Genomic DNA, 14,774 nt, shown 5'->3' with positions numbered 1-14,774 from the left:
AAAAAAAAGTCTGTTTATCTTCAGTACAGACATAATCATCCATTTTCTCTCCCAAATATTTTTTATCTGCTGTGGACATGATGTGGAGCCCATGGATATGAAGGGCCAACTATATTACACACATATGTATATCTCATGTATTCAAGTATGTGTGTGTGTGTGTGTGTGTGTGTGTCTGTCAACAGTGGTCTCCATCAGTTAATGGATTATGGGCACTGTTGTTTTCTGCATTTTCTTGGTGTTCTGTATGTTGTAATAAAGAAAAACAGAAATCAGCAATTTTAAAATCTGTCCCTTGTGTGCAGGAAAACACCCTTAACCTAAGTTACAAAATTAGGGCCATAAAACAGGTCAAGTTTTTGAATGAACTTGTAGATTGTCAAAGCCTAAAAGAACAAGGTTAACTAAAAAAGAAAAAGTCGAAAGTAGTAGAAAATTCAAATAAAATACTCATCAATTATTCAATATTAACAACTTTCACATACCAAAAATAAGAAAATTATTTTTACCATTTCTGACTTCTTTAGTGTTAATAAACAAAATGCAAGATTAAAAGTAGTATTTATCAGAACTGAATCCATAAATTAAAAACCAGAGTACCAGAGATGTGCTAAGAGGGTGATTTAAAAACTATTCTATTTTGCCAGAGTCGAGTCCTCATTTTGTTAGTCAATAATTTACAAAATAATATATTAAATATTAAGTGCTTCTGTTTGAAAAGACTTTTCACCATAAGATACGAAAATATCTTCCTGAAATAACCTGTTATTTATAAATGTGGAATGCTTATTTTACTTCAGTAACAGAAAATGAAAGAAATGTTTTAATGTTGCTCATTGTATTACCTTCAGGATCAACAGCAGAAGGACAGACTTCTTTGAGGAGATCTCCTAGTGTGTGCAACTGTCCATCTGCAGCCACAGGACGAAACAGCTTCTGAATGAAAGGTCTTTCAGTTGTTGTCTATTTGAAAAATGAAAAAATAATTCAAGCAATGAAGTCTTTGTTGCTGCCAATTATAAATTTATATATCATAAACTTTATGGATTAAAAAGCAAACAACACAAAAAGATACCAATGAAAGCATTTCTTCTCAGTATCTCTAGAAGAGACTAACAAAGCAAAGACAAAACAGAAACCCTGGCTGAATACTGAATTGAAGAAGGAAATTTTTTAGAAATCCAACTATAAAACACAGTTTTGGGATAAATGGGGAAATACAGAATGGACAACTGATAATATTATTGAGTGAATGTCAAATTTCATAGGTATAATAAGGACAATCCTTATTTTGAAGAAATTCATGTTCAAGTGTGTGTGTGTGTGTGTGAGAGAGAGACAGAGAGAGAGTTGTGGGGGGGGGTGTGAAGACAAAGCAAAAATAAAAAAATATTAACTAATGCTGAATCTAGGTAGAAGGTGTATGATTTTAGTACTTTCATTATTTCAACTTTTCGATAGGTTTCACGGTTTCCAAAATAGCAGATGCAGCCATTTCATCTGACAAAAACTGTTAGTAGCACTACACCATAATTTATTGCTAATAATCTCATTGTTTTACTCACTTTTAAAATTGTTTCATTTACTAAATGTCCTCAGTGATGATGGAGGCTTTATCATGACAGAGTACAGAGGCTCTGAAATCAGTCAGTGTCTACAAAGAACACTACTGTTTGCAAGATCTATGATCTTGTACCCGGTTCCCTTTATCTGCTAATTTGGGACATTCCATATCTCTTGAGTTTGTTGTGGAAATAAATGAACAACTGTGCCAACCACAGAGTAAATAAATAAACGTTAAAGAGAATAAAAGCATTTTTACCTCCTCTCTCCCTCTTAATTGTTATTTCACTTTAAGATGGTAAATTTTAAGCTTTCTGAGATGAAAAATCATTAAAACTTGAACAGAGAAATGTCATATATATATATATATATATAGAGAGAGAGAGAGAGAGAGGGAGGGAGGGAGAGAGAGAGAGAGAGAGAGAGAGAGAGAGAGTTTGTTTTTTGAGACAAGGTTTCACTCTGTCACCCAGGCTGAACTGCAGTGGCGCAACCCCCAAGTTGCAATTCTCCACCAAAGCCTCCAGAGTAGCCGGGACTACAGTTGTGAGCCACCATGCTCAGCTAATTTTTGTATTTTCTGTAGGGGGGGGGTCTCACTATGTTGCCCAGGCTGCCCCATATTTTATAAGAATATGATTTCAAACACTTAGGCATTAGAGACAAGTTTTTGCTTTTGTCTTTTAATGATAGAGATACACCTCAACATCTTTGACACAACTGTTAGAGATTTGGTTTAAAAAGAAATAGACATGGATGAAGCGGGAAACTATCATTCTCAGCAAACTAACACAGGAACAGAAAACCAAACACGTCGTGTTCTCACTCATAACTGGGAGTTGAACAATGAAAACACATGGACACAGGGAGGGGAACATCACACACCAGGGCCCGTCGGGTAATAGGGGGCTAAGGGAGGGATAGCATTAGGAGAAATACCTAATGTAGATGAGGGGCTGATGGGTCCAGCAAACCACCATGGCACGTGTGTATTTATGTAACAAACCTGTACATTGTGCACATGTATCCCAGAACTTAAAGTATAATACAAAAAAAAAAACCATAATGAAAATAAATAGAAAAAATAAACATACAAGCATGTGAGCTGCCTTTCCTAGTTCTATGCTTATGTATTCACTGAATACACAGTATTTTAAAATAGTACTCCAATAATATATTTGAGTGTTTGTGACAAGTATGAAAATAAACTGTAATTTTTAAAAAATCTTGATAATATGCACTGAATATGATTCAATTCACTTCACTATTTGAACTCTATGAATTATTTTTAAAAATATGACTGATATCCTTTGATATGTGTTGGCTCCGTGTCCCCACCAAATCTCATCTCAAATTGTAATCCCCACCTGTGTAAGGAGGGACATGTAATCCCCATGTGTCGAGGGAAGGAGGTGACTGGGTCATGGGGGTGGTTTTCCTCATGCTGCTCTCGTGATACTAGTGAATTCTCATGAGATCTGATGGTTTTAAAAGTGGCAGTTTTTCCTGCACTCTCATCTCTCTTTCCTGCCGCCTTGTGAAGGTGCCTGCTTCCCTTTCTACCATGATTTTAAGTTTCCTGAGGCCTCCACAAGCCATACGGAAAAGTGTCAGTTAAACCTTTTGCCTTTATAAATGATCCAGTCTCAGATATTTCTTTATAGCAGAGTGAAAACAGACTAATACATCCTTCAATTTAAAAAGCTATACTTTCTCATACAAGTTGAAGCGAAGAACAGTATCATGCATAATCAAGTGATTAACTGTGTAAAGATAATAAGGTTGGGGAGTTCAGAGAAGAAAAGAAACGAATAGGGAACTGTAGTGATAATTTAAAATAGCCATCCTTCTCTCAGGGTTTTTGATCTTCAGGCCATGAAGAAGCTTTTAATGCTTTTTAGCAAAGGAAGTAATGTTGGCGAAAGGCTTTTTCTGACGATTAATGGAAAGCAGTGCTGTGTATGGTGAGTTGGTTATGAAGCAAAATCAAGAATGACTGGTGAGAGGCTGACTGAATATAGGAAGCTTATGTGAAGACAACTGGAGCTGGTGCAGTGGAAAACGAAGAGACCAGGAATATACCCACAACTTAAAGAAAAAAGTCAGAAGGTACCTCCCACAGTCCGACCTGAAAACAACAAAGTCAAAGGAATCTTTTCAAGAAGTTGGAGCTCTCATTCATATCCTAATTAGTGTATGAAATGCGAGGTGGCTTTGCTATAATGAAATTACCTGGAATATTTCTAACACAAAGAAATAATAAATGCTTGAGGTGGTGAATATCCTCATTTGATCATTGTACATTGCATGTTTATAGCAAAAGATTACATGTACCCCATAAATAATTGCAACTATTATATATCCATAAAAATTAAAACTAAAAAATTAAAAATTACCTGAAAAAAATGCTAAACAGGAAAGGCCAATTAGTCTTGGTTACATATTAAAAAACAGAAATTCTCCTCTAACCTCACTACTGGAGAAATATCCTGTTATGTTTATGTATCTCTCTCTTTTCCCACTCTTTCCCAAATCTGAGCAAGTATTATAAAGGAATATAACCTTCAATGATCTTTTATGATGAGGTATTTGCTTAGTGGGGAGAAACCCCCAGTGCTGTTACATAGTGTAGCTACTTGCTGTAGAATGGTAACTAAGAAAACACTCAGCAAAGTGTTGTTTCTCATTTAATGAAAATCTTATTTTAAAAGACAAAAACTCAATATACCCCAACCAAAAATCTGATGAACATTTTCTGTTTAATATTTATTATACAGTGCCTTTAAAAACATAATATTCTTATTCTTAAAAATTTAGTGTGCTAGTAAATAGCAATTAAGTACCTAAGTCAATCAGGACTACAAAAAAATACTCAATTTGGGGAGTTAGTTACTTCTGTCATGTGAATGTTTGCGTCCCTTCAAAATTCCTGCTGAAACCTATTCCTCACCATTGGCAGTACTAAGAGGTGAAGCTTTTGAGAGGTAATTAGGTCATGAGGGCAGAGTCCTCATGAATGGGATCAATGCACTTATAAAAGAGGCCCCAGGGAGCCTGTAAGCCCTTTGCCCCTTGTGCCATGTGGGGTGGGGGTGGGGGGCGGCAGTGCAGCAACCAGTGCTAACTCTGAAGCAGACAGCAGTCATCACCAGACACTGAATCTGCTGAAGCCTTGCTCTCTGACTTCCCAGCCTCCAGAACTGTGAGGAATAATTTTCTGTTGTTTATACATACATTATCCAGTCTTGGCCTGGTGTGGTGGATCACCTGAGGTCAGGAGTTCAAGACCAGCCTGGCCAACATGGTGAAACCCCATCTCTACTAAAAATACAGAAAATTAGTTGGGCATGGTTGTGGGCGCCTGTAATCCCAGCTACTCAGGAGGCTGAAGCAGGAGAATCACTTGAAGCCAGAAGGCAGAGGTTGCAGTGAGTCAAGATCATGCCATTGAACTCCAGCCTGGGTAACAAGAGCGAAACTGTCTCAAAAAATAACAACAATAAAAATTACCTAGTCTAAGATATTTTGTTATAGCAGCCCAAATGGACTAAGACAATTACCCTTAAAACAAAAGCTCCTACAGATCATGCAATCAAGTGCAGAGGTTCTTAAGGGCCATGGGAACGGAGGACACATTCCTGCAAACTTTTCAACAGTTCTCATTAGCCCTGTGTTACAGCTCTGCAGAGAAGACTAAATTATACCGAGAAATATTTTTAAATCTCCACAAATAGGAATTTGTAAACGCTGATTTAGTATATATAAAATTAGACAAGACTAACAATATTCAATGCAATCTAAATCTTAGGTTGACAGACAAGAAAGCCACTGCAAACAGGAATATACCACAATACCTGATCTTGCCACATATTTGTAAATATGCAAAGCATTTCAATAACTTCCAAGAAACAGTGTTACTCTCATGAGAAATAACATGATGTAAGTCACATTTGAAACTGTCCTTGTTACTTTTTCAAATGTATGTTAGTCATTTCCTAACACCAAATGAAATGAAAAACTGAGGTGGTAATGGCTGGCTGCTCCCATCTCTCCTCTACTCATGCACCTTCACCAATACATCAATCACTTTTTCTTATATGGGAAGTTTACGGTGTTGACATAGCTCAGAGATACATTGAAGAAAAGCAGAAAAATGAAACTTGTAAAAATTTTGGCAAACCTTATGCATTTTCTTAAATAGTTCAAATGTAAAACTTAAAATTCTTATAAATAATGTAGTGTTACAGCTATATTGTAAATGGTGGCTCATGCCTGTAATCTCAGTGCTTCAGGAGACCAAGGTGGGAGGAGAGCTTGAGTCCATGAGTTTGAGACTCCCCTGGGCAACACAGAGAGACCTCATCTCATCAAAATGTAAACAAAAAACTCTCCAGGTGTGATGGAGTGCACCTGCAGTCCCAGCTACTTGGGGGTGGGGGTGGGGGTGGGGGGCAGAGGCTGGAGGAATGCTTGAGACCAAGGGGTCAAGACTGTAATGAGCCCGTTCACACCACTGTACAACAGAGCAAGACCCTGTTTCAAAAAAAAAAGAGAAAGAAATGAAATGCAAAGAGAAAGTCTCTATTTCCAATATAGCCAGTAGAGCCAATAGGTTAACCAATAAAATCAGACAATGTGTGGACTTTAAGAGTAACAAGCACAATCATCACAAACTTAAATCAGGTTTGAGTCCTTTGAGTTATATACAGTTACATGCTGCAACAAAACATGCCAGGCAGTTGTTAAAAAGCATTAGATTCAGTTGGGGGTGGTGGCTCATGCCTGTAATTCCAGCACTTTGGGAGGCCGAGGCAGGCGAATCACGAGGTCAGGAGTTCAAAACCAGCCTGGCCAATATGGTGAAACCTGGTCTCTACTAAAAATACAAAAATTAGTCAGGCATGGTGGCACGTGCCTGTAATCCCAGCTACTCAGGAGGCTGAGGCAGGAGAATCGCTTGAACCAGAGGGTGGAGGTTGCAGTGAGCCAAAATCTCGCCACTGCACTCTAGCCTGGGCGACAGAGTGAGACTGTCTCAAAAAAAAAAGAGTATTAGATTCAAGTCCTATTTCTGTCATTCATTATGGGACCATGGGCACAATTACCTATCTTTCCTGAAGCTCAGTTTTTTCAACTGCAAAACAGGAATATATACATATGTGTAAACACACATGTATATGTACAAATAGAGATAATACCTGTATTATAGAGTTTCTGAGATAATAAAATGCACAACACAATTCTGACACATAACAATTTGTAACTTAAAACATATCATCAGCAGGGCCACTAGTTTTAGTACACTGTAACGCATAGTTTAATTTAACACTATCCAAACTATGTGTTGACTCAAGGTTTTATTTCCTTTTAGTTTCATTCATTTACCGTCCACTTGTTTGTAAGCTAAAAAGTCCAGAATCACAAAATTCAGAAGTTTATGTTTTAATGTTTTTCTATATAGCAAGGAAAAAAAAAAAAGGCAAAGTCATTTTAACACTACTTTCAAAATCAGCCTAGAACTTAACACTAGAGGCATGACCCATAAAAGGGAATACTAATAAATAGACTTAATCAAAATTAAACAACAACAGCAAAGCTTTTGCTCTGCAAAAGATCCTGTGAAGAGAATGAAAACATAAGCCGTGGGCTGGGAGAAAATATTTGCAAACCCGATCTCCAAGAAAGGTCTTGTGTCTATAATATATAAGAACTCCCAAAATGCAACAGTTTAAAAAAAAGCAAATAATCCAGTTAGAAAATGGGCAAAAGAAATAAACAGACATTTTACCAAAGAGAATATATAGGTGGCAAATAAGCACATGAAACTATATCTCACACATCATTAGCCATTAAGAAAATGCAAATTAAAACCACAATGTGATATCACTACACACCTACCAAAATATCCAAAATAAAAATTAGTGGTAACACCAAATGCTGGTAAGCATGTGGAAAAATAGTCCTTCACACATTGATGGTACAAATGTAAAATAGTACAGTCCCTCAGTAAAGGAGTATGGCAGTTTCTTACAAAACTAAACATGCACTTACCATATGACCAAGTAATTACACTCTTGAATATTCCCAGAGAAATAAAAATGTCTTCTCCAAAAAACTTGTACATGAACATTCATAGCTGTTTTATTTGTAAGAGTCAAACCAGCAAGCAATCCCAGGGTTACCCATTAAAGCAGGTGAATGCTTATAAACTGACTGTAACACGTCTGTCCCATGGAATACTACTTAGCAATAAAAAGGAACAAACTACTGGTATATGCAACGACGTGGATAGATCTCAAGGGAATTATGTTATGTGAAAAAAGTCAATCTCAAAAGGTTACAGGCTGCATGACTCCACTGATATTAGCGAAATGACAAAAACTTTAGAAATGGAAAACAAATTAGCAGTTGTCAGAGGTTAGGGAAGAGATGAAGTAAGGTAGGTGGCTGTGGTTATAAAAGGGTAGCCTAAGAGATCCTTGTGTTGAAACGGAGCTATATTTTGAATATAGGGTGAATCTACATATGTGCTAAAGATTGCATAGAACCAAATACACACACACAGTATATGTAAAACTAAGGAAATCTGAGTAATGTTTGTGGATTATATTAATACAATTTCCTGGTTGTGATACTGTACTATAATTATGCAGGATGTTAGAATTGGGGGAAACTAGATGAAGGGTATGTAGATCTTTCTGTATTATGTCTTACAATTGTATGTGAATCTGTAATTATCTCAAAATAAAAATCTTTTTAAAAAATCCAAAACAACTAGTCTAGAGCTTTGTTAATCAAAGTGTACTCTGAGGACCTGTAGCATCTTGGTTATCATCTGGATCTTATTAAAATGCAGATTCTCAGGCCACATACTGGAATTCCTGAATTGGAATCTGCATTTTAACAAGATTTCCAAGTGATTCATGTTTAAAGTTTGAGAAGTACTGGTCTACAACACTGACTTTCAACTTTTCAACCTACTCTAACACATCTGAAGGCCGTAACAAAATTTACATCAATAACAGCTGCTCAGTTGAGCAGTGACTCTCAACACAAATGAGTGAGGAAAGGTGGGGACTCAAGACTCAGGTAGCAGGAAAAGCCTCTTAGGTGATTCTGATGAAATGTTTTCTCCATCCTGGCTGAAAAACCCAGAACACAGTCAATTAAGGCTCAAAACAAAAGTAATGTTTATAATGTTGGAGATCTTTAAAAGGCAGATAATATATACTAAAACACAGCAAAAGCAATTATTACAATGTATAAATCTTATAAGAAAGACATCAGAATTAAAATCACCAAGTACATAATGAAAATCCTTTAAAAAGTATGAAAATGAATGTAGTCTAAGTAGCTACTAATAACGGCAGTTATAGTGAGAAATGCTCTAGAGTCTTTTATTCTTGATATTTCCTAGTCACAAACATCTATTTCCAAAACTGACCCTTCATATTTCAAATAATTTATAGCCTGGTACAGTAATAAGAGCATGATATTTAAAGTCAGTCAGAAGACACATATTCTAGCTCTGGATGGCACCTGATTACATTAGATTCGGTTTATGGTTCCAATCCCAGCTCTGTCAATTAGTACCTGGGTGACCCTAGGCAAATACTTAAACCTTCTTGTGTTACTTGTGTGTCAATTGTTTCATCTGTAAAATGAGGATATTAACAGTATATACCTCAAAGGTTTTTTTGTGAAGGTTATACAATTAATTCATATAAAGCATTTAGAACAATATCTAGCACATACTGAATGCTCAATGAGTGTTATAATTGTTCTTTTTAAATGTGACTTGACTCTCAACAGAACTTTACTGAATTCTAATATGTATTCTGTATTGAGTTGTCAAAAAAAATAAGGATTATAATAACATACACTATTCTTGTAGTCAACCCTGTTACTATGTTATTACTAGTGCTAGTCTTGTTGTTTTGGTCATACAAATTGTATTTACATATATTAAGAATTAGAAATGTTGGTTTATTAAAAATGACCATTTATGGCTAGAAGGGTATATATCTGGGTCACTGACTATGGAGTCAATGTCCATAAAGAGGAGGAAGAACACCATCAGAGTAAAAGGAGATTCTATTCACTGAAACAAAGTGATAAAAAGTTATGAAAGAGAAAAACATAAAAAAACCAAAGGGGTGAAACTTAATAGATGCCCAGTAGATGCACAATGCACTGGGTTGTAAAACTTACAATAGACTTAACTAAAAGGCAAGCAGGGATGGAGGTGCTAGGGGAGTCTCCTATGGACACAGCAGGCAGAACGTAATGATGACAAGGGGCTCAAGTTTATTTAAAAAGAGTTTGGACAGGCCGGGCGTGGTGGCTCACACCTGTAATCTCAGCACTTTGGGGGGCTGAGGTGGATGGACGATAAGGTTGGGAGTTCGAGACCAGCCTGGCCAACATGGCGAAACCTCATCTCTACTAAAAATAAAAAAAATTAGTCGGGCGTGGTGGCATGCACCTGTAGTCCCAGCTACATAGGAGGCTGAGGCAGGAGAATCGCTTGAACCTGAGAGGCAAAGGTTGCAGTGAGCTGAGATCACATCACTGCACACCAGCCTGGGCAACAGAGTGAGATTTCTCAGGATCTCCCAAAGACCCGAATCACTGTAAACTGAATGCATAATATCATTTGCTCCAATGAGGCTTGGATGGACATTCTAGTCTTCTTGGTTGAGCTGAAGAAACAAATATTATATTGATAATTTATGGATGTTGTATTTTTCAAGGTATAGCAACAAGTTTTTATTCATCGGCTACTTTGTGTGTGTGCTTTAAGTCTTTTGAAACAGGATGGTGATTTACTACATTTACAAAGTAAAATTTATTTGATTTACAAGGGTTGCTTAAGTATATCACAGGATTTCACTTGTTATATTTGCAGGTGCTTAAAAAATCAGCTATACTGAACTATAACTGGAATTAGCAAAGTTCATTTATAGATTAATCAAGAATATAATTAGATTTGCCTAACTATATAAGTAGTACTATGTGTTATTTAAGAATTAAATCTAGAAAAGGGATGGACTCTGAAAATATCAAGAAGTGAAAAAGACTGCTCTCATTTTTGTACAATTACTAAATTTATAAGTAGCATTAATTGAACTGAAAAGGCATTTTAGAAAAACTAGATTTTACAATTTATAACTCTAATAAAACACAACTAACTATAAGTATGCCTGTTCATGCCCAAAAGCTACCTTCCAAAATTAAAAACCCCATTGGATGGCCAGGCACAGTGGCTCATGCCTATAACCCCAGCACTTTGGGAGGCTGAGGCAGGCAGATCACCTGAGGTCAGGAGTTTGAGACCAGCCTGGCCAATATGGTGAAACCCTGTCTCTAATAAAAATACAAAAATTAACCAGGCGCTGTGGCGGATGCCTGTAATCCCAGCTACTTGGGAGGCTGAGGCAGGACAATAGCTTGATCCTGGGAGGTAGAGGTTGCAGCGAGCCAAGACTGTGCCACTGCACTCCAGCCTGGGCAACGGAGTGAGATTCCATATATTAAAAAACAAAAAAAACACAAACAAAAAACAAACAAAACCCTATTGGCAACTACTAGGGCCATCAAATCAGTGTATTTTCACTTGACACACAATTTTGAAATAATGAACCGAACTTACTATTTTTGAAAATATTACATAATAAATTAAATATTAGTGAAGCTTCATTGCTGAAATGGTGACAAAGATGAATAGCAATAAAACTTTTCTTATAGATCTTTAGCAAAAAACAAAAAAACCCCAAACATACTTTTGTACATTACTTTAGAGAATCAAGTGGCTGCTATTTGAGTAACAGTGGTAACAGGCACTACAATGATATAAACAAATTACGACAAATAATATTGCTTTTATTTCCTGCCTATGTTTAAAAAAAGCTTTAGTTTTACCTATGTTTAACAAAAGCATAGGTACAACAACAACTACTACTACTACTAACATATAAGTAGCGTGGATAGAATTATCTTAATAGTAGTACTCAAGCGCAGGATCTCTAAGTAATGACCAGAAGGCAGGAATAAATTTTATCAGAAATCTTTATTCATTACGTATTTACTATGTATTTATCAGGGTATCACTATGCTAATGGATACAAAGATAAATAACATGCCAACAAATAACTATAATACAGTGTTATGTGATAACAGAAATATGTACAAAGCGCTATGAAAAAAATTATACAGCTTGAGCACAAATTTTAACTCTGGACTTACTGGTATTTAGAGCAAAGCCAAAACAATCCAAACTGGTTAATTTCATTTTTCAAGAGTGGAAGCTATACCAGTAGGTAGAAAGTAAAATATGCTAATTGTGGTAGAAAGTAAAATATTACAACAGTAGGGAGTTTCAAAAGAAGATAAAAATAAAGGAGGGAATATAGAAGGTCTTCAAGCTTCCAGCTTGAAATACATATACATTTTTTTAATACAGAAAGAGATAAAGTCATTTGAGTATTCAGAGGGCAGACTGAATATAATGGTACTTCTGATAAATCAGTGGATAAGGAGAGAAAAGTGGACTAAGGGCCATAGCATATAGAGCTTGGAATGTCAAATGTAGTGGAAATAAAGGTTTTGTTACAATCCCAACTCCCAACAACATACTGTGTATCTACAGCAAATTACATCAACCTCTGGGAGTCTTGTTTCTGAATCTGAAAAATGAGGAAAACTTACCTTTGAACAATTGATGTAATAATTAAATAAGATGAGATATATGAAATATCTAATGTAACAGGTGCTTAACAATGACTAGTTCTTTTCATTCCTCTCTTAAACCATTGTGAAATGTAGAACCAAAGAAAGGTAACAGTATTTAGTCATTACAGAACCCATTACAGAGAGAATAAAAAATAATTGGTATTCTAACTTCAGTTCCCTTTGAAGTCTTGTTAATTAGAATAAATATTATGTGGCACAAAGAAAAAGAAAACAGGGGTTTACACAGGATATGCTGCCAGACTTTACCAACAATGACACATGATATCTGCTTCAACTGTCCCATGCATATTTGGCTTAAGATATATTCATGCATATCATATTTTGCATCGCATGGTTTTCAAAAGAAGACTCATTAAAATTAGCTTAAGAATATACACAACTATAATACCTCATTAAATAAAAAAAACAGACCATTTCCAAATGAATGCTTTTAGAGCTTTACAGTAAACACTCTTTTGGTGGTAGAAAGAGGGGGAACAGAGAGGGGAGTGAGTGGGAGTCTGTGGCACTTATCAGACTACTTTTATCCTTTATGTAGAGAAATAGGAGAGTTGAAAATAAGCACTTTCTGTACTTATGCTATGAGAGTCTGAAGCCCACTTTTAATATTCTTGACAACACTAAAAAATAATAATTAACATTTGAAAAGCTGTCATTATTATAGTCAGGGACACTTAATCTCCAAAGGAGAAGTTTCTTAATTGAGACTATGATTAAATAAAAGCATCCATCAGAATTATACCCACAATCTGATTTGAAGTTTATGCTTTGCCTTATTTAAATTGTAGTACTTATTATAATTCCGTCTAGACAGTGCCAAATGTGCTTTGTCATATAAATACTTGAGGCAAATTTTCTTCAAATAAGGGCAACACTTTGTTTCCTCTTCGTATCCTTTGACTGAATAACGTGTGGTATGGAGAAATACTACTTCCCTTTCTTGGGATCGAGATCAATTTGATGCTGTTTATAAGCCCATTTACAGAACAAATTGTATTGCTTTTAAATTTTTATATGAACTTATCAGAAGATTAGCCAAAAAAAGAAGCTTCATATAAAAGTGCTAGGATTGACATTTTTAGTAATAATTAGGTAAATTCTCTAAAATTTTCTCCCAAAAGATTTGAAAAATCATACCAAGGGAAGTATAATTTAAATTTCATAATATATAATAGCTTTAAAATATCTTCGCTAATTTTACCCAAAGCCATACTAAAAACACTAATACAAGAAGAATGTAATTAATAAACTATTTTCCTCTGAAGAATCAAAGGACACTTCTGCATATGAACACGTTTTAAACTTTTGGTGTACTTACATAAAATAATTAAGAAACACTTTTCATTACTATAAACAAAGAAATCAAAATAGCAAGAAGAAATGTCTGAGTAAAAGCAGTTGTGCTGACCTCAAAAGTGAAATTCTTTTCTCTTGATGCCCAGTTAAGTGGTTATCTAACCCAGGGGAAAAGTGATTCTAAACCTGGGCTAGGAGATAGCAGAGCTCTACAAAGAGCCTCACCTACCCTCACTGCTCAAGGCATGGTCTATGGGTTTGGTGGTGAATGCTAAAGTTTATAACATGGGAATATTTATTATTTTGTTTCTAACACAAATAATTTTTAAAAATTTATTCTACTAAAGTAACATCAAAAGGAAATTTCATAAAAATTCTTGTGAAATTTTTAGAAGTAGCAAATAAAGACAAGTGATAAATATTTTACAGATTTCACCACTTATGGAATCTGATTAACAAATTTAAAACATAGCACTTGAATACTACTAAAAAGATATGAAAAAGGTAATATAGTAAAACTATAAAATTCTTAGAAGAAAATACAAGAGGAAACCTTCGTGACCTTGGATTAGGAAATGGTTTCTTACATACAGCAACCTAAAAACACAGGCAACCAAAGAAAAAAACAGACAAACTGGACTTCATCAAAGTTAAAAACTTTTGTTCTTCAAATGGCATCATCAAGAAAATAAATCCCACAGACTGGGAAAAAATACTTGCAAATCATATCTGATAAGAGACCAGTATTCAGGATATGTAAAGAATCCGTAAAATTTAAAAATAAAAAGATAAGCCAATTTTAAAATGAGCAAAGGATTTGAATCTATTTCTCCTAAGAAATACAAATGGCTAGTTAAATGCATGAAAAGATGCTTAGCATCACTGGCCATTAGGAAAAAGCAAGAACCAAAATGATATACCCCTTCGTACTCACTAAGATTGCTGTAATTGAAAGTACAGAAAATAAGCATTGGCAAGGATACGGACAAACTGGAACCCTCATACACTGATGGTAGAAATGTAAAATGGTGCAGATGCTTTCAAAACAGTCTGACAATACCCCAAAGGGTTAAACATGGAAACATGGAATTACCATGTAACCCAGCAATTCTACTCCTATCTACCCAAGAGAAATGAAAATATATGTTCACCAAAACATTTGT

General features: G+C 35.4%; 1 protein-coding gene across 5 annotated transcripts in view; it reads right to left on the bottom strand.

The window, feature by feature from the left end:
- ATG5 (autophagy related 5) overlaps positions 1-14,774 on the bottom strand; it is a 137,321-nt gene that overhangs the window by 17,864 nt on the left and 104,683 nt on the right. For all 5 annotated transcript variants that reach the window (XM_011952860.1, XM_011952862.1, XM_011952863.1 and 2 more), the window contains one exon: positions 846-963. In XM_011952860.1, coding sequence (XP_011808250.1) covers positions 846-963 — 118 coding nt within the window. The remainder of the gene's footprint in view (positions 1-845; positions 964-14,774) is intronic.

The sequence above is a fragment of the Colobus angolensis genome, unplaced genomic scaffold, assembly GCF_000951035.1.
Source record: "Colobus angolensis palliatus isolate OR3802 unplaced genomic scaffold, Cang.pa_1.0 Scaffold35, whole genome shotgun sequence".
In the NCBI taxonomy this organism is placed as follows: domain Eukaryota; kingdom Metazoa; phylum Chordata; class Mammalia; order Primates; family Cercopithecidae; genus Colobus; species Colobus angolensis.
This window is presented reverse-complemented; position numbering and strand designations above follow the sequence as displayed.